The following is a 20,795-nucleotide window of genomic DNA, read 5'->3' on the forward strand; positions in this document are numbered from 1 at the left end:
TTTTCCCCCCTTCATTTGTGGGGTCAAGGCTTTTTGCCTTATCAGTTCTGCACTGGTAAATGTTTCTGTCCTCAGTTAGTAAGGCAGAATGTCTAGCCACATGACACCAACAACTTACAAGTTGCCACTCTGGGGAAAGAAAGTACACATTTAAAAGAATCAGCAGCCTAGGTAGGATATAATGTGACTTAAGAGTTTCATTGTAACATCATAGAGTATAAAAATGAAAATATAAAGTGCATTTTAAATGATTAATGTACAAAGCTGACCTCTTCCAGTGTGCATTAATCAAGAAAAAATGCACACTTTCTATAGTGGTTAATGTTGCAGGTCCATTATTCAGCTTTGATAATGTGCATAAAAATGCTCAATATGACAATGAGTTGGGGTAGCTGAGAATTTAGAATGGTGGCAAGTTTGTTGTAGTATTTGGATTAGCATTCTTAACCTACATCTTGACAGCTTCTTTTCTTCATTTCGCAAGTGTTAATAAAAATCTAGCTTTATCTTCTTTGATTTTTGGTTATTTTTTCTTGTATTTTAGGTTTTTTTTTTTACAAAACAATTAAAAAATACCTGCTCAAACAAATACTACCAGCATTCATTAGTCAGGATGGTTATATGTAAAAGAAATGATGCCAGATAGTAACAAATCCAAGAGAAGTTTATTATGAAAATGGCACCTGCGGGATGAAAAAAATTAAGTTACATAAAGACAACCATGTATGACATGTATGAGAATCTACAAAAGTATAAAAAGAACCCTGTTGTAAATGAAGTATGTACATTTCTGATTTGCAGCATTATCAATGATCAATGAAAAAAATGTTTCAAATAAGCCAGGCACTCAAGAAGTTAGATTCGGTTAGCTTAACACAAAATAAATGTACCATAGCTGTCACTTTTTAACATTTTAATTTTTTTATATTGTAGAGTTGGTAACACTGCTAAGATTTATACGAACAGAACCCTTTCCCCATTATTCAGCTACTTGGCACCAGTCTCCTCATAAAAGATTTCATATATTTGTACAAGAAATAGTTAAAAACACAGACACAGTCTTCACAGGTAATGAAGTTTTTTTTTCATTTTGTAATTTTAAACACTATGGATTTAGACAGCAGCTGTGATTATCTGTTAGTTCAAATCACCAGAAATCATTTTGACACAACACAGTAACATTTATAAAAAAAACCCAAAACAACAACAGCTGTCTAGCTGTTCTTCGTAGCTGATAGGTGCACTCCTTTGATTGTTCCATAGCTAGAGCAGAGCTTCCAAAATTAAACTTTGAATTTCCCAATCAGCTTTCTTGCCTTTTTTAAACCTACTTAAATCATTCCTATGGAACCTTTAAAAGCTCATTAATTAAATTTCTGGCATCCAATTCCTTTTCCACTATCACTCCTCTGTGGCTTGGACCTACTTCTCAAATTCAAAGCTACCACAGAAATTGACACAATGCAGTGAGTGGTCAAAAAGGACAGCTGAGTTAATACATTAGCTTTGCACACATAAGCGAATATATATGACAATTCTAAGCTCAGTTTCCTTTTTAAACAATGCCAGTCGACCTTTGAAAGAATTTCATATCTCACTGGTAATTGTTGTACGTATTGCTCCACCAGCCTACCTAGGAGAAAACCAAAGAAATGCACCCTCTGCTTACAGTTCGAGCACAAGGACTCTGGGAATGTTAACAACTGAGGCTATATGGCGTCAATTTGCTTAATATATCTGAGCATTACTCTGTAGTGCATTGTGGGGTACACTGGAAGAGTAAGTCATACCCAGAATTCCTCTGTGGGAATAATGGCTCCATTAACCTTGAGCTAGTTAAGAGTCTTTTATCTCTGAGAGTGAAGAAGAGAAAACGAGAGAGCGAGAGAAGGAGAGAGGGAAAAAGTGTGGAGGAGGTGGGGAGAGAGGAAGAGGGAGAGAGAGGTTTGAGAATACACAACAGCAAAGCAACAGCAGAAATTAAAATGTATACAGACAGTGGAAGCAGCATAAGGTGACATTACAGAGGAAGGCCACCACACAAAAACCACTAACCCCCAAGAATCACTGGTTCACTAGGACTGCAGGAATGGGACTTTACCACTCCGGACTAGAGATAAAGCACAGAGAAGACAAAGGACAAAACAACTACATTAGCTTAGTATATACTGCATATAGTAACACACATTGAAACTGCAATGGGACTGACAGCCAAGGACACTTACACATTGTACACATTACAGTTCTCACATCTGTTATTAGATGCCTTAACAAACAGCTGCCAAAGATGGAGTGGAAGAAGAATTTATATTTGACAGTCATTTGGAGTGTTTGACACTACACTGTGATTTCTGGCAACAAAGACAAAATAGGAGATTTCTTTTCTTTTACTTAATGTGCAGTTTTCAGTTGTAGTTATCTATTTCAAGCTTATTAACCCATTCTTTAGTTTTAAAACATATTGGTTTCAATACTAGAAATAAGGAAAACATTAACAAAAAATACCCAAATCAAAGAAAAAAAAGAAATTTACAACCTTCCCTCTATAATATTAAATGAAAAACAAAACAAAACATGTTAAATAGTACTGTTTTTTTTTTACTCTGAAGTGTTATTTGATGTTGTAAAATTAGCCTCAGTTACACTGAGAAAAAAATAAAGCAAAACAATATGCACCTAAGAAACTGCTCCTCGCGTCAATTAAATTGATTTTTTTGTTTTTAAGCACTTTTTGAAAAAGGCTTCCTGACCCATTTAAATTTGATGTGAGGCTATGCTTGTTAGTTTGGAGGTAAAAAATTTTAAGTCCTGCAGCAAATGTTAATGAGGGCTTTTGTCTTAACTAACCAAGGAGACTGCAGCACCCCACTATAAACCAGTACGGAACACATTCTTTCCAAAAAACCCAGCCCACAAGCTGCATATTGTATGAAGACATTACAGATTAATAAATGATAGCACCATGGTTTTAGAAATTAAGTTAAAGTTTCAGTAATTAACATTTAGTCCAACTTTTTAACATTCTAGTCACAGGCCAGAAATTAACTTTTTAAGAACCCAAATTATTTTATGTGCAAGTAAGAAAATCTTAACCATAAAAAGAGAATTAAACTCTGCATAAAATTCTAAAATACTATCCCCTATTTTAAAGGAATTAGGAACAAAACCCCCTTTTCATTTGACTTAGTCAAACAGGGCACAATTTTTATGCTTGTTTCTTTTAATCTTGATCATATCAAGATCATTTTGAAGTAAAACCAATGGTTGTCACTTTAAAATCTCTTTACCACAACACTGAGTATTCTATGGCAGAGGCATACACATATTAAAGGCATCTTAATAAAGATGCAAAGGAAAAAACACACATCTTAGAAGAAGACAAAATGGCAGGCAACTGGTACTTCAACTCTCTGAAGGCAAAAATAAAAAAATATCTTTACATTAAAGAATAAGTCAAGTTAAAGAGAAAGGGAATGAAATGGGGACCATCATATTGAGATAATAAGCTGACCTGCTCAAATTCAAAGTGCTAGAATTAAAGGTCTAAATTAAAACATAGTCTATGCCTCAGAGTATAACACTGAACACAGTATGTGGTCATATTTCAATCCTCCTTCCTTTCCAGAGTCTGTGTAGTGTGAATGCCATTGCTGTACACAGGAAATGGAAGAGTGGAAAAAAGTCCTTCGGCAGTTGTGAACACATTCCCTGCAGGCATTTGGGTCAGACTGGCCCCGCTCACAGCACTTCCAAATGGTCCCGACATATTGAGTCGGTGAACGTGGTGGTAGAGCATTTCCATGGGTGTTTTAGGATCTAGCCCAAAGCTGGGGCTGTTAACATCAACAAAGTTAACAGCATGGGTGTTGGGGAGGAGGTTGCCCTGCATGGCCAAAGTAACTTCAGCTGGAGCATACCGAATAGTGCCAGTGGTGTAGACCCTCTGAGCAGCAGTGCTGGTCGCAGCAAGGGTTCCCGTTACCCTGTGAACCAAAGGAAGCACCACATTGCCTGCTTGTAACCTCTGAAGGGCTTCCAGATCCCCAGCGTACAACAAAGAGTTGGAAGTTGTGGGACCTCCTGGGTGTTTGTCTCTTGGAGATGCTGAAAGTGGGGGTGACAAAGGGTCAGAGGACACAGGAGCCAAGGCTGAGTTGGATGAGGTGCTGAACTGAGTTTTACGGCTGGCAGTATTTTCAGTCCCTGGCGGGGTGAGAACGGAGTCTGGAATGGAGACATGTAAACTACTGCTGGCTTGGGGGGAAGGGAAGTGCTCGGAGCTGGGGGGCTTGGTCATACTGTAGGGTGATTCATTCCTTGAGATTTCCCTGTTGGGTGGGTAATTCCAAATACTGCTATCATTATCAAAATTTATAGGTTCTGAGATTTCTGTTTTAATTTTGAGCACTGAGGCACTGTTTGGTGACGAAAGCAGCTGGGGCTGTTCCACCAAAGCTGAGTCAAGTCCATTTGGACTTGAGGTGCTTGACAGCCTTCTCCGGGTCATGCTGCCTCCCTTTTGCTTTTTTCTCCTTTTCTTCCTCTTCTGATGTTTGCTGGAAGACTGGGCATTTACTTCACCTGCACTGTCTGAGTCCTTGGCACTATCGGAGGTCAGTGATTCGCAGTTCTGCAACCGCAAGTCTGACTCACTCTCAACATAGCGCTCCACCTTGATCTGCATAGAGCCAAGAGTGCCAAAACTGTCCTCAGGAGCCTTTTGATTCTCGAAGTCAGAGTTTTCAAAGCTGTCATCACTGTCCCTGCTGTCCTGGTTGCTGGAGCTGTTCCCATCCTCATTACAGTTCATTTCGTTATCTGACTGATTTCCTGACTTTTTCCTGTCGGATTCAGGGTCTTCACTGTTTTCTGACTGGTTTCCTTTCTCATCTGACTTTGAGTTCTCATTGTCCTCTGGAGCAAAATGAAAGTGAAACAAACCATTAGCAACAGGAACATAATAGTATAATTCAAGTGCAGATTTCTACCTACCCATGAGATTTGATTTCCTTTAAACTTTTTTTGGCAAATGGTGTTCTGTTCTGTAGAGCCACACTTTTTTGCAAAGTTGTGTTGGGAGAGTTTTGATCAACATGAGTGTCTCTGGCTCAGGACTGTTCATCCACTAAAAGCCTATGCTATATGGCTGCGCCTTGATTGAGGGAGGCCTTTTAATCTGCTTACAGGACAAGAATAATTTTGACAACTGTGAGCACAACACTATTGTAGCCGTGCCATCCAGAGAGGTGTCAGTGAACAATCCCATTATCACCATTATGTTCTGGTGATTGTTCTTTCACATTAATGTTCTCCTACAGTGGGCAGGCATCCAGCTATAGCACTATTTACTAATGAAGATTCTAGTTCTCTCATCTCATTTTCCTCTGACCATTGCCACTTTTGAAGTGGCATAGTGTCTCTGGCTTCAGTGGATTTACTGCTGATTTCCTCCTGTGTAAGAGGAGAAGGTCATATATGTATAAATTCGAATGAATAAAGCAGTTAAAACAATTTTGTGTTGTTGCTAGACTGTCTTCTCATATTCTCCTGAAGGGCAACAAATAGAAAAAAAAATACAGAAAAAATTCATCCAGTGAATCAAATTCTTGATTGATCCAAATCATCTAAGGACCATTCAAAATATGCCAGCTACAGCACTGAGAAGCTGTCACTCTTCTTGCCTGAATTCATTTAATTATAATTCTAATACTGGTGAGATAAACACTCTAGCTCACTGGACTAGGAGAGCCAAAGCAGCTTTGAGACTGAATACGCTCCATTATCATACTATGTTCAAAAGGGTCACTACAGGCTTCAGGAGACCTTGTCTTTTACAGACCAGCCAGAAATCTTTTGTTGGCTAATAAAAGATGTTTTTCACTCATCAGAGCCATGTACTACCCTTTTCAATATGCTTGTTTTAGGGGGACAGGAGAAAGGCCAATTTCCCTCTAAAGACTGGTTACTCCTGGAGCCACGTCAATACCAAACTATTTCCCAGAAGTGCTGGAGAAGGTGGGTTTGACAGGAAAGCTGCCTGAGCATTCAGGGCAATGCACTTCACAAGTCATTAAGTGGGACTTTTTCTTGTGTCAGCAGCAGCACAGAGCTTGTTCCTTTTGAAAAATAAAAGCCACAGAAGCAAAGTAGCAGCCATAAACCCCTAAGTCTCATCCAGCTTTTTGTTCCACCTAGCACTGAATTTCTCCTACAGTTTTTTCTTCCTTTTTTTTTGAATATGCTTTCTTTTAAGACCATGGTTTCTAGCTGGTGAAGAGTGGACTTAAGGTAAGGTGGTCTAAAGCTGCACAATATTAGCCTGGGATTTTATCAGAGCTTGAATTTAACTTGTTGGTTTCATCCAAGGTGTTCCAATTTCAGATCCTTTGGCACTTATATTTATTTCCTTTGCAACAAAGAAGCCCCTGTCTCTTCTGTCTTCCAAGACTTCCAGACATCTCCTTCTGAGATGTAGACATCTGGGCACCTTGGGACCACTCTCTTGCTCTGCATCAACCTTAGAAGTCATGAATACACATGCACTTCTAACCTTCTCACTTGGGGAAACTTCTAGTGCACATGGGAAATGCAAACTGTTCTGCATATACATGTCATGTGGCTAGTTAAGAACAAGACAGCGTAAAGGAAGCACTAGGAATGGATGAAGAGATTCCCAGTGATGGTGGTCAACAAGCCTGCGTGTTGACTTAAACCATCAAACCAGTCTGTCAAAGGAGAACAAATAAAAGCAAAAGATGAAAGAGAGCATAATATATCATATATCATAATATAACATTAATGCCTGAGCTTCTTGCTTTTGCTTGATTTAGATCAGCCCAATGCATTTTCTCCAGCCTTTTTTTGGTTGTTATCACAGACACGAGAGAAAAAAAATCATCTATCTATCTATCTATCTATCTATCTCGCGGACTACAGCAGAATAACATCTTTACTTCTTGGGCCACAGGATACCATGCTTCTTTGAAGGCCAGATGATCTGTACCTGTGTCTAGGTAACCACTATTAAAACAAATGGAATGTGTGAACCATCTGTTCACTGGACCATCTGTAGGACTCATTTGCACATTGAGTTTGACAAGTACACTCAGCTTTTAAAAACAGCTGAAGTCCCAGACTTAAAGAGCTTAGAAATGAGTGCTGGAACCCACACCTTATAATTAAATATACTCTATTAACCCAAGAAAACCCTCAAATTTTTCAATCTTCACTGCCCCCTAGTGAGACTCTTCAGGAATGTATTTAAACAGGAAAAAGGGTCATAAATATTGACAGTAGAGACTTCTCTGCAGAATATCTGCTTACTTTGGAAAGAGAAGAACTAGAATCATATTCAACAGTCACAATCCCAAGTCCTCCACACAAGGCACAACACCTGTTCATAAGCACAGCTGGGAAATCAAAGATTTATTTTGGTACTATGTAGGCAAGAATGCATGGAGAGAGTAAAAAAAAAAAATTCTGAGGAAATGAAGATACTGTGAAAATGGCAAAAGATTTTTCTAGTGCTTTTCAATTTAATTTTACATGATTTTTTTTTTATAGTGCAACAATACTTGAGAAGTAAAAGGAACCAGAAAGCCAACCATGTGGCTCTCATGATATGAACCTTTCTTAGATATAAAGGCACACCATGTGTATTACCTGAGTTGTCCTTTGAGTCTGATTCAGAGTCAGAGGTCTCTGAGGATTCTGAGGTTTTCTCTGGCAGATGAGGAAGTTGTGCAATATCCATTGGAGTGTCCTTGTACTCTGGGTTACTGAAGAGGAGACAGCAAATATAAACACAAATGGATGATTTGCAGTTTCATGATTTTTCCTTCTTTTCATATCAAAGTTTAGGAAAAAAGAACATAAATAGGAAGAACAGCACAGTAGACACAGAAACATATATTTTTGGTTCCTCAGAGCTTCGCAGCAGGAATTTTATGAAGGTTTATTTTAATACTGCTGTCAAATACTTATATTGACCAGGTACTAAGCCTCGTTTGATTCTAGTGAAGTTTTAGAGCTATCAAAGCATTCTTCCTGAAGTGGGACATCGTGGCTTGTGTGATAGCTAGCAGTAAAGTTACACTGTGTAATCATCCAACAACAAAATATCTCAATTTCGATCCCATTACTGTGCCTGGTAGGACAGAGAGGGTGTTTTAACTTTTCCAATCTGTTTCTCTCCCACTGTAATGTCTATTAGACTGTACTGTGTAACAGTATTCTCTATCGACCTTGCCAGAGCCTTTTCAATACCTGTTTTTCTCAACATTCCAGTTTTCCACACTTTAATCAAGCAGACCATACATAAAGTTATTGAGAAGGTGCTCAGTTAGGGCTAGAGAAAGCAACCACTGCTCCAAAGATTCTGGCTAAAAATTAGATTAAAAAGGCTTAATATTTTTTAAACACTGCACACTGCATCCACATTGTCAAGAAACCAAAAGCAACCACTCTAACTATATGACAGATGCACATGTGCATGTTAAGATGCGTATGCTAGGGATAAAGAACTGTCAACACACCCATTATAATCATATCTTCATCTGCTCATGTGGTGCTCACCTGTGACTTGTTAGCAGTGAACATGACTGCAATCTAAAAAAGCTACATTACCAGAGAAACAGAAAAAAATAATCCTCCAACCCCGTGCTTTTTCTTGGTTTGTACATTTTAAAATGTGTTCCTTTCCTAAATCCATGCAAAGGCAGGGGAACAGACACAGCTAGGCATAAGTGTCATAGGAATATTAAAAGTAAAAGTCTTCAATAATTTTTGAATAGGTGAGCATTTCCATGCAGTTCAAATTCCAGTCTGGTGATAAAGCAGAAAATCCGCAGTCCTACATAGACAGCGCTGGGTGCGCCTGACACTATCACAGTGAGAGTGTGTCCATGTTCAGCCTATTGGACTATACTGTGAAAATTCACACAGTTCACATTGAAATGACATCTTATGATTATCATCTTTATGGTTTTGTCCTGACAAAGTGACTTTATTCTGTTGCCCCAGGGCAGTCCCCAAATTTGCCCCCTCCAAGTAAAAGATGTTTGAGGGCTTTCACACTGTGAATAACAAGTTGTTAAGACAAGAACAGCATTAATCCTCCCTGTCACTATAATTAGTCTATCCTTTTAGAGACAGCTGAATCATACTTTCTAATGCATGGAAATGTATACAGACCAGTACTCCTGCTAAGAGTAGACCTAATTATGCCTTGATCTGTCATTAAAACATTATTTGGACATTTGGATCTTTTGTGGAATCCAGTACAAGGAGAAATCTAAATTAAAAATACAAATTCACTGAAGATGTTAATCTTTTTCTAACAGACTGGTAATGGAAAACAGCAGAAAAATCAGGTTCTGGGAGAAGACCTGGGGAAGACTGCTGTCTTTTTTTGTTAGGTATATTGTGCTTGTAGAGAAAATTATTTTGTGGGATGTTTGTGGACTAAGTTCACCTATTGTCTGGAAAGTGGCAAAGGGGACAAAGGCAACTGTTCATAACTCTTATGGATCATTTTTACAGCTTAAAGCTGGAAATATGAGAACACTTCTGGACATTTTGAAGCCCTGTTAAGGACTGGGGCAGAGAAGCTGTACTTCCAGTTCAGAATTGTGAGCCTTAAGCTGACCCTTGAAATGTTGCATTCTGCCTCACACTTGCAAAAAAGAGACAAAAAAATAGCAGGATAAGGATATACTCAGAAAAGTCTGTGCTAAACCATGTCAGGCCAGAAACACAAGCCCCAGTGAAAACTCCACTGCTGTGGAAGGCTTCCCACAGTACTCCTTCAATGCTCTCCTGCCAGGGGTTGCTTCTGTCTCTTCCCCAAAAGGGGAATCAAAAGCATTTCAACATGCAAGTTTAGGCAGGCACGGTCTCTTCAGTGCCTGCTGGACTTGGCATAATAAGTCACAGTCTAACCCCTAGACATCACTTTGAACTCTCGTGGCATCAAAGGGAATGTAACAAACCATGACAAGCAACTTAAAAGGAGAACAGGCCAGAAAATGACAATTGCATTTCATGACGATCTCAAGGTTTCAAATTTTATTTGTTTGGTTTTTTTCTGCTCTGGAATGAAACAGAAAATCTCCCAATCTTATTGAACATTTTCACAAAACAGAATGTGTTGAAAGGTACTTTCAGATGAGAAAGGTCAAGTTTATAATTCACTGTCCTTCAGTTACAGTTTGTTTTCCCTTGAGCTCAGAAACTAGTCCTTTTAAAATACTTTGGTAAAATAGAATTTCTCAGGGAAAGGCCTTTCATTCAAGACATTTCTACTATTTCTGTTTAAAATAGTTCTAATAGTTAAAATAGTTTTAAATGCTACTTTTATTTTTAAACCCTATTTTGCATTTTTTAGTGTGAATATTATCTGATGGTTACAGGAACAACACAGTAGTTCAAGGCTTTTTCTCTTGAGAAAGTTCCTCTTTCTGGAGTGAACTGCCAAATGCCTTTTAGAGAGACCTTTTTTTAGCATACCAGAAGTTTGTTTCCACGCATTTTTAATATTCAAATAAACCAGTGCCAAACACTTCACACTAGATTTTATAACATAACACCTGAAACTTGGTGCGGATAACTTTTATCTTTGAGCTCAGGTTGAGTAGATTTCAGGGCAGTGAGGCACACAATAAAATGGTGGAACGTTTATTTCAAAACTAAGGCAGCATAATTCAAGAATATTCCAGTGTACTGAGATATGACAGATGCCTCCATAACTCTCATGAAATACCACTGCTTTTGAGGTGGACTACATGAAAAATTCTTACCTTTCTCTAATAGGCTGTTGTTTTCTCCCTAAAACTTTCTTCAACAGAGGCAAGTCATAGGGACAGCAGTTCAAGCGAGAGAAATGGCTGGAAGACCTACCTAAGAAGGTAATTGACCCAGATGATATTCTTCTCACTTGAGTTCTTGGCATTGACAGCTATGGTTGCACTAGACTGTATCCAGATATAACCTCCGTTCTTCTGCATCCAGCGGTAATACTTTGTTACACATTGACCCTTATTCAGCACTGGTAAGAAAATACAAACAAACCATAAGCAAGATATAGTGCATGGTAGGGCAGAACTGAGTGGTAAAATGAGCTTCATTTTACAAAATGCCACAAGTATAAGCACAAGATACTTGGCTTCCTTTAGGTTTAATGCCAGAGAGATGAGAAACAGGATCTGAAGTTCAATATAACTAGCTATCTGTTTGCACAAGTTTTTAAAGTATAATTTCACCTGCTTTGGGAAACTCTAGTGGAAGAAGAAAAGTAAAAAACCTACAAATCTCTATAGTTCACAAAATAGTTATTGCTGTGTGGACATTTCCAATGCACTCAGTGTCAAACTGTAAAAAAAGAAAAGGAAAAAAAAGAGGCAAATTTATATGTGATTTATTCATAGCTCCTAGGTAGACCTCTTTGAGATTCTGGATATTTGAAAGGTTTGGGAAGATACTCTACCCCTGCTGCTTTGATCATTTCTCCTTATTGCAGGCGATATCAACCACTGAACTTATACATCTGTTTCTTTGATCTTGTCAAACAGAATTTACAGTTCTCAGATGAACCAAATCTCCACTGGTCAGTGGGGGAAAAGTCTTTGGAGAATTTACTTTCTACCAGAGCAAAGTAAATCCACCAACAGATTGAGAAAGAGGCCTAAGGGAGGCACAGAATGGCTTGGTTAGAGCCAAAGAGTGACAGCTCTCTCCAATGTTTGAAATATGCTAAGAAACAGAGAAAGAAATAAAAGCAATCAGTAATGTGAAACGGTGCTATTAAATGCTCCCAGCAAGAAGGCTTAAAAATACAGATGTTTAAAGCAATACTTCAGCCAAAATATTGCCAAGTTGAAACGAATTTGGTTTGTATCTGATTTTTCAGTGTCAGGGGAAGGGGATGAAATGCAAATCTTTCAGTGGAAGGGGGTAGCAGGGTTTTATAAAAATCCTAAACTACATAAAATCTAAGTACTGTTGTTATTGGAGCCCTTTCTCTCCCCTGCACTTCTCGCTACTCTCACAAAGCTTTGTGCACTAGAGGGCAGTGTGCATTCACATACACCTTCTGCTTTTGTCATGTCCTTGTCTCCGTCTGCTAAAATGAAAAACCTCTAACTGCTGTAATAAATTTGGCTAAATTAGCTGCTAAATGGTTATCTCAAGTAATATGTATTTGCATTAATCATCTTGCTCTAAACCAGAACAAGCCAGAGTCCTAAAGACGTAGTAAATTCATATTGTCCATTTAATTACGGCTAATAAGTGCTTCATATACAATAGTTTCATGAAGTACATTTTCTTTTTTTCAATTCTTTTTTTTTTTTTTTTCTGTAGAGGGAAAAGAAAAAAGTCACTTTGGAAAAGAATAAGTATTTAAGGCAGTTAAAGTTCCTACCATAAATGTGACAAATGACACTTTGGAGCTTTCAAGTTAACCAAATGTCTATACCCCTAATTATACATATGAATGTATATCTAAATCCATGTACAGCAGATATCTACAGAAAAATATAGGCAGCCAAAAACAAAGGCAGCCATACAAACAGTGATGTTTTCTTACCTTGGAGGAATCCTCCAATCCCCACTGCAATTTTTTCAACTACTGAATAAAAAAATGCAAGTAAATAGTGCAATGTAAAGTGAATGTTAGGTTCAGCTCCAATATAAGCAAATATTTGTAATCTGGATCGTGTTGTTTTTCAGCAACCTGTAGTGAACTAGGTTTGTTACTAGCAGATATCCATCTTTTGCTAGATTTTACTTTTATATTTCAAACTTTAAATATTCTACTGTGATAATTCATTGGCTTCAAGACCTCATTATACAGCAGAATAAAGATAAAAAAGAACAACTGCCTACCCAGCATTTCTGTCAAACCACTTCAGAAAACAATCTCACATAAATTAGTCCAACTTTATCAGTTATGAAGAATACGGGAAGTATTGCTGTAAATTTTGATTATGGTAGACATTTCCATTTCAATAAAATAGGACATTCAAAATACTCTGCTTACAGCTGAGTGTAAAATTGATACACACACAAATGTGGAGTGATATTTTCTGTTTTCTGGAATCCCGACCACCCAGAGTTGTGTGCAGAAATTAGTAAAATCTATCTGTACTTGTATCTACTAAATATACAGTTGTCTTTGTTGGAACAGTTTTTATCTGGGGAGTTTAACATGCTATACAAATGCCAAAGGACAACTGCCCACCTACACATTTGAAAGTCAAGGTACCAGGCGAGTCACTAGCCAGTGACCGAAGAGCACACTGCAGTTCTGCACAGTGGTAGCTATAAGGACTCAGAATCTCCAGTTCTTTCGGTCATCCTAGACAAGTCCTTCAACCTTCAATACCTTCTATAGTGGTTGTTGCACCACTGGAAAAGTCTGTCATGACCTGAAACGAGCACTCATTTCAGAACTATGGAAAAGAGAAGGTGCTTGCTTTTTCAAGACTGAGAATTCAGTGCATCAGAGCTGTATACAAACCATCTACACTTAGAATCTGGGCTCCCAAATTACTGTACATCCAAATAATGTAGGAAATACTGTATTAAAAATGAGCTTTCCATGAAGTTCATCTACCTGCAAATTCCCATTCTCTCTTTGGCCAGCTCAGATATATTACCAGATACACAGGATTTTCCTTCCTGCATCTGTCTAAAACACATTTCATATAATATATTTGTGGACCAAGCTCTGAAGGAGGTCCTATAATTTAATATAAAAATTCTCTCTGTAAAGAGATTCTCTGGCAGGCCAGCTGTGCTGTGCTGCTAAATCTGGTTCTTATGTCCTTTGAGAGTGTACAAGGCACCCCTAAGTCAGTTCTGAAAGCTCATAGTATACCTTGGGAAGAAATTTCTCAATGAAAAAATGAAAAAAACTATAAATGTTTTCTAATTTACAGTAATTTTTACCTGCTGGCATGGCCAAACTGCAACTTAGAATTTAGATGAGAATTTTGAGAAAAAAGGCAATTAGAAGGACAAATCAGGGAGGAAATCTATCTGGTTTGATAACTTAGAGGTGTTACTGAGTAAAGCCAAGCTTAATTTTGAGGATCTTCAGTTTGCAGATACAGATACTCCATTAATAAAGTTACTGATTTTGAGAAGAAATGAAAAAGAAATCATTAGGCTACCCTAAGCTTTGCTTGTGAAGTTATGTTTTGTAACTAGCAACAGACCACACATTTCAGTTTGGCATAAAGTTCTGAAAACCTAGTGCCTTGTAGACCATATCCTGAATATATTCAGACAAATCCTTCACTGAGCAATGCAAATAATTTTATATTCTATTTGTATTATACGTGGAGTACCCAGTCTGGCAGACAATGCAGTACTGGGAAAAGTGCGATTTCTGACTACGTTGTTGGGATGGGTCATGTGATTGAATTTACATGGGATTATGCAGGACTGGGTTATATAATTTTATATATGTATGTGTGTGTGTGTATCTCTCTCTCTCTCTCTCTCTCTCCCTACCTACCTATCTATCTATCTATCTACCTATCTATCTAAACTCGTTAATCAAAGGGACTTACTGGGTGTTAGTGTTTTAAAACTGATGACCTTTATGTTAACTGCACAGATATATTCCCTAAAATGGTGGATGCTAAACTTGACTAAAATTTGCTGAAGTGTTACCTAGTTACTCAATTTGAGTTCAGTGGTTAGCATGCAAGAAGTACACAGTATGTCGTACTAAGAACTAAAAAAAAAAAAAACCTCACTTATTTCTCAAAGTATATATTGCTGTGTACACAGTTCCCAACAGAGGGATTTCAGTTTTCCTTGGTAGCTTTGCGCACAGCAATAATCTTGTAGTAGTGGAATGAAGGAGGGGGGAAAAGAAGAAACAGTCAGTGTTCTTTGCAGGAACCTATTTCTGTTAAAAAATCAAAATAAATCAGTACAAGTTTGTCTTCAGAAATATGGTTACAAAAAGAAAAAGAACATAGTTTCTTCCTGTAAGGCTGTTCTGAGAAATCAAAGCCAAAGCTTCTAAATAGTGAGTTGTGTTTTAAAAGAAGGAAGTAGCTTAATTCAGTTTGAAGAGGAGATGAAGAAATTGTGTATCAAAAGCAGTCTTTTAGCGAAGTCTCTTACAAAAGGACATTTTACTCGTGTGCATATGCATTTAAAAGCTACACTATATTGCGTATTCAGGTAAGTATTGAGTAAATAGGAAATGATGAGATCATCTTACATATTCACACAGTTTCACAAAGAGGCTCTTTATAATTGGTGAAAATATTGAGGTTACATCTGCTGTGCTATTCACTCTTCTCCTTGAAATACCTTTATCAATGACTGGATGGTATTGATACTGAATTTCTTTCCTGATAAACTTATAAGAATATTTTAAATTTACTGCGTGTGGATGAAAATGCCATACTTAATACCACAGTCGGATACTTAGCTGCAGCCACAAGTACTCTTTCTACATTCACAAAACTGGCAGATGAAACATGAAAAGGAATACTGACTCTTTAATCTCCACTTCTCCACCTAAGGCCCAAGGCAAGCTGACAGGGTAACTTCGTTCTGGAAACAGAGGGATTTTTATTTTTTCAGTTCTGGATTACTTTTTCTTCTGCTTTTGAAAACTGTGGGCTATAGGGGAATGAACCTGGCACAGACTTAAAACAAGAACAAGTTTCTTTATCTGAAAAGTTACAGTCCTTGATGCTTACAGGAAGGTCATTTTCAAAACCCTCAGGAAAATAGCATCACAGTTAGAAAGAGTGCATTAAGTGCCTTATTTGCTTGTAACAGAGACAGTTTTCCATTTATAACAGCTCCAAGGATCAAGTGAGTCTTTGATGTTGTAAGGACTTTTCTATAGATTTTGCAATTAGTGAGATAGATGTTTTAAATAGTAGGTATCCACAAATTGGATTTTAGTAATGAAAAATATTTAGCAATGTTAAATGATGCTTGTTACTTAAACAGAATTAGGAGCTAGATGATACGAGACTTGTAGACATTTGGTGAGCAATTGTGTTCCATCTATATAATTCTCCACAAACACTTTGATTTCAGATCTGCTACACAGGATGGGGTGAGAAGGTGGGGATATAAGCCAGGACAGTGTGCAAATGCACTCTCTACCCACTGGGCCAAAAGTATGGCCTTCACAGCAGATTACTTGGTCAAGAATATCATCTTTGCATCACAAGTCCCTGGGGCTCATACTTCTCTACCTCTCCTCACTGCATGCGCTTGCTTACCAGCCCTGTGTGACTTACTGTATCTCAGCAGAGCTCTTTAAAGGAAAATAGAAAGATAGTAACTGTTTAGAAAAAAATACTAGTTCTGTGAGGCTTTAGAAAGCTGCATTTTACTCACAACGTATGACAGGAGAAAGACCTGAGTAATGGACAGAGAATATCTTTTATGTAGGAGAGGGTAGAATGCAGTCTGTTGTGTCAATACCACTGACTGAGACTTGGCTGCTACTGTGATACGAATATCAGACAGTAATAATTGCTGGTTTATAAACGTAAATTAATCTTTTCCTAAGTCAAGCAGGAAGTAGCAGATCAGGTTCATGAAAGAAAATTGTACCTTACTGATACTCAAACTCCCACATAACTTCTTCATTCACTTCGGATAATTCTTTTAAGCATATACAGTCACTTTAAAAATGCCTAGTATGGCAAATGATTCATTGTTTACTTCTGCAGTATGAAATACTGTTTAATCTTCCAGTATAGGAATGTAACATACATAAATACCTGCTAAATTAGAAAAATTAAGTATCGAAAATCCTGCAGAAGAAAACAAGGAGCCTCAATCAAGCATTTTGAAAAAACTGAAACCTTAAGAATCTTTAAAAAACAAGAGATATCTTTCCTGCCTCACTTTACAGAAAAGCAAATGTTAAAAGTGGCCTGAGTCAAACTGTTAAAACATGTGCATTCATATTAGGATTGAAGTTTGTAACTTGCCAAGTGAGGAAAGTGAGGAAAGCCTTGCATGCTGCATGTCTAGCTAGGGAAGATAACCAAGTAAATTGTGAAAATAGTTTGGAAAAACATCTGTGGATTTTGTGACCTATCCTAATCCCTGGAAATTGATACTCCAGCACTCTGAAATTTCCTAGCTTCTGCTATATATTCTACATTCATTTGATTACAAATTATTTCAGATAAGGATCAAGAAGATTTTTTTTTTAAATCAATAGTATGTTACCAGTTTATATGACATCAGTCCACAGCCACAATGCAAATTTATTAAAATCCAGTAAAATCACACAAAAAATATTTCCCACAACTAATGAAAAATAATCATCTCCTACTTGAACAACAGGGACTCTTTTATTCCCCTCTCCTTTCACTATGGTTATAACTTACCATTTGCCCATGGTCCATCATTTAAAATGACAATTTTATAATTATACGTAACCATCCTACCGTTCTAGGTAGGATGTTTATTTCAAAACATTATGTAGGTATTGATCAAATGTAGTGACAGAATTATAATATATAATTTGATGTATCACTAGATGCATTATGCAATGGAAGCTTATGGCATCCATATGAGAAAACTTTTCAGTTGTTTCTATAGATGAAGTTGATGCAAATAAACTAACTATATAAGACAATTTTATGATGAAAAATGAACAGTAGATTTTTCTATCTAGGATTTTCTAGGTTTTCTTCTTTCTTTTTAAACTTTTTCTTTCCCTCATAATTTGTCTCTCTCCCCATGACTTCAATCCTGCCATAAAGTGATTTCCTTCTGCTAATATTGAAACGGTCATTTAGAACCCCAAGCCCACTTTGAACACCAACTTCAGACAGAACTTCCATTATCATTAATGAACTCTCTGTTCAAACTGTAGGGGAAAATGAAATCCCAGATCCAAATTGTGCCCTTAGCTAGTAAAACTCAACATCAGAGGAGAAATTTGGCTCTGCTTGCTCAAGAAACTTAAATCTACTTTCCATCTCTCCACTAACATTACTGTCCATCATATGACAACCTGTGTAAGATTAATGACTTTAGAATATAACCCTTTCCATGCCAAATGTATCAGCAGACTATACATAACAATATCTCCTACAAATAGGAAAAGAGATGGAAGATTCACAGAAGTACATTGGCAGCAATATTAATTTTATTTTTTAATTACTCAGGCTAAAGATGGTCTTTTTCAAGGTACAGGATCCCTCTGAACATGCTTTCATTTCTGGGGTAAGAGTCCCTCTTTGGGTGCTTGGGCTAAGTGAAATGAGTGATTTCCTCAGCCTAATCTCTAGACTAATCTCACAGCACATGGTGGCATGGCAAAACTGAATGTTCTAACACCCTCTAACCACCACAAAGATTCATTACCATGTCACATCTAGACATTTTTGAAGCATACTGTCCCTTTATACCAGATGACTTGTAAAAAGTAAAGAAAAGGAAGCAAAAGAAATCTTTCCATCTTTCTCCACAAGCCTTAAAAAGATATCTTAGCACTAACAACCCCCCCCCAAACACAATCTTCTAAATAAAAACAAAAGAACTTCAGATCTCAGAAGCAATACTTAGCAGTCCATGGACATTCTGGACAAAGGCTTCAGGTGCTTGGCAGCGCATTTCCCAAAGCCCACTGAGCCAAAAGTGCCACAGCAGCATACTTTATAAGCTATCAGCCATCAAAACCAACCTGGACCCACCACTGGCCACATGACTTACAGATGGCAAAGCCAAAGGTGATTTATGCAGGTTCTTTCAAAGTGCTGATAAGACTTATTGCCACACTGTCACACATTTGATATATGCTACATAATTTACTAATACTATTTTCGTATCCTTCTTGCTTTTAAAACTGTCTCCCTCAGAGACACAGAGTCAACTGTCCAGACCTTTGAAAGAGAAGAAAAAAAGCCCACAGCACAGACGTGTTTCTGAAGCCTTAGAAAGATCTGCAACAGTTTCATCATACCTTCACATGGTGACATTTCAGGATATTTAGGGGTAGCCTACCAAGCTACAAAATCCTTAATCCATCCTTGGATTTTCAGTGGAACAACACACTTACTGATTTAGACTACAAGGTGATGGACAAGTCTGGTCTCAGTAATCTTGGAGCAAACCTCAGCAATGAAGGTAAAAAGTATGTGACTGAAGTAGTTTTCTCCTTTTTTAAAATGGCGTGCATATACATTCTGTAGCAAAAAGTCAGCACAGAACTAGTTTAGTGGATAAAGTGAAGATGAAGCTGCTGGAGGTGTATAATAAAATCCTTTATTCCCATGGTTTTGCAATTTAACATGTGCTTCTGTAATGTATCACAAGAATAATACCAAAGTATAGATTCATCTTTGGGGTCAGAAATTTTGAGCACAAAGAGACTTTAAAAAATAAAGAAAATTATTAACAGAGTAACTGGGAAACCAAGAGGTTATGAGCAGAAGCCAGAGCTCAATCTTCACTCTATAACCCTTTACTGCAGTAGCTGTACTTATACAGCTGGTATTACATACACTTTTAAAGCAAAAAATAGGAGAAGAGTGTAGTTGCAAACTTTAACTGACTATGAACTATGGAAGACTTACAATCAAAAGCCTACAAACTGGAAATGTAAGTGTACTAAATCAGTATTGCATTAGATTTAATTTGAAGATGAAATAACATCAGGAATTAAGTAAAAGGGTTATTGATGCAAACTATATCTGAGGCATCTTGCAAAATAACTGTATATATTGCTAAGCTACAGAAGGCAAAATTCTACAATTAGGTTCAGCAGCTAATGATTTAAATAGCTTAAAGATTTGGCTTTGTAGAGTTTTCTGGTTTGTTTACTATCCAAAAGATCTAATGCTTCTGGTAAACTTGTATCTACTTTACATATAGAAAACATGTGTCCAAGAGCACAAAACTTTGCATGTGAAAAACCGAGGCACAAAATTTCACAACGATTAGAAATTTATTGGGATTGAAAATGATATCTTAATATTTATACAGCTAATTAGAACACCAAATATTACAATAGTAACAACCATCCTCCACAAACAGAAATGTAAGCAATGGTATAAATTCTCATCTTTCAAAGAATGAATCAGCCATGAGTTAATAGCGTATTACAGAGAAACAAGGGTGCAAGGTGTGCATGCTGCAGAGTGTTTTTCCCCCTCTTTAAAGTACCTTTGGCTTTGGTCCTTTTAGTCCAGCTAGACAGACCAACATCTTGGATAACCCAAAAAAGCATTTGTGGGAGCAGATACAACATCTGCAGGATTTCAGGGCATGGCTAAAAGACAAGACATGTACACATGCTTGGATAGGTGCACATCTCTTAAGATTCATTAGGATGAAAAGCAAACACTAGGCATGTGCTAAAACCAAAGTCCATGATCCTTTTCCTCCGCATATGAATAAAAACTGTTTTCTTTACATGCTTCCATTTCTTCCAGTTTGTTATCTCCTGTTCCCTCATCTTGCTCTATCATCACTGTTTCTAGTCAAAAGGACTTAAGGATGCCAGTGTCCAACAGAAATTTTTGCTGACCCATACTACAGACAGAGAGAAAGACTGTGCAGGTGGTCAGATCAGCACTTCTGCAATACTTCGAAAACAACATACACTAGGTTGTCATCAGGATGCTGGGAGGACTTAGTTTAAGAAATAGCTAAACCCCTGACATTCTATCAGCCTAATTTAGAATCAATCTTGCTTTTTAGTGATGATAATAAACTTGTACAAACACGAGATTCATTTGTATATTTTAGCATTTTATTTCAGTCCCAGAATGTAAAATCTGACATTG

The 20,795-nt window shown here is 37.4% G+C and overlaps 1 protein-coding gene across 8 annotated transcripts in view; it reads right to left on the reverse strand.

Moving 5' to 3' along the window:
- Positions 1-646: 646 nt before the first annotated feature.
- The window catches only part of NPAS3 (neuronal PAS domain protein 3), a 612,015-nt gene continuing 591,866 nt past the window's right edge, over positions 647-20,795 (reverse strand). For all 8 annotated transcript variants that reach the window (XM_027638244.1, XM_027638243.1, XM_027638242.1 and 5 more), the window contains 3 exons: positions 10,897-11,044; positions 7,663-7,778; positions 647-4,914 (listed from right to left, as the gene is read on the reverse strand). In XM_027638244.1, the coding sequence (XP_027494045.1) occupies positions 3,605-4,914; positions 7,663-7,778; positions 10,897-11,044 (1,574 nt within the window). In that variant the 3' untranslated portion in view covers positions 647-3,604. The remainder of the gene's footprint in view (positions 4,915-7,662; positions 7,779-10,896; positions 11,045-20,795) is intronic.

This window comes from Corapipo altera, unplaced genomic scaffold, assembly GCF_003945725.1.
Source record: "Corapipo altera isolate COAL_440 unplaced genomic scaffold, ASM394572v1 23, whole genome shotgun sequence".
NCBI lineage: Eukaryota > Metazoa > Chordata > Aves > Passeriformes > Pipridae > Corapipo > Corapipo altera.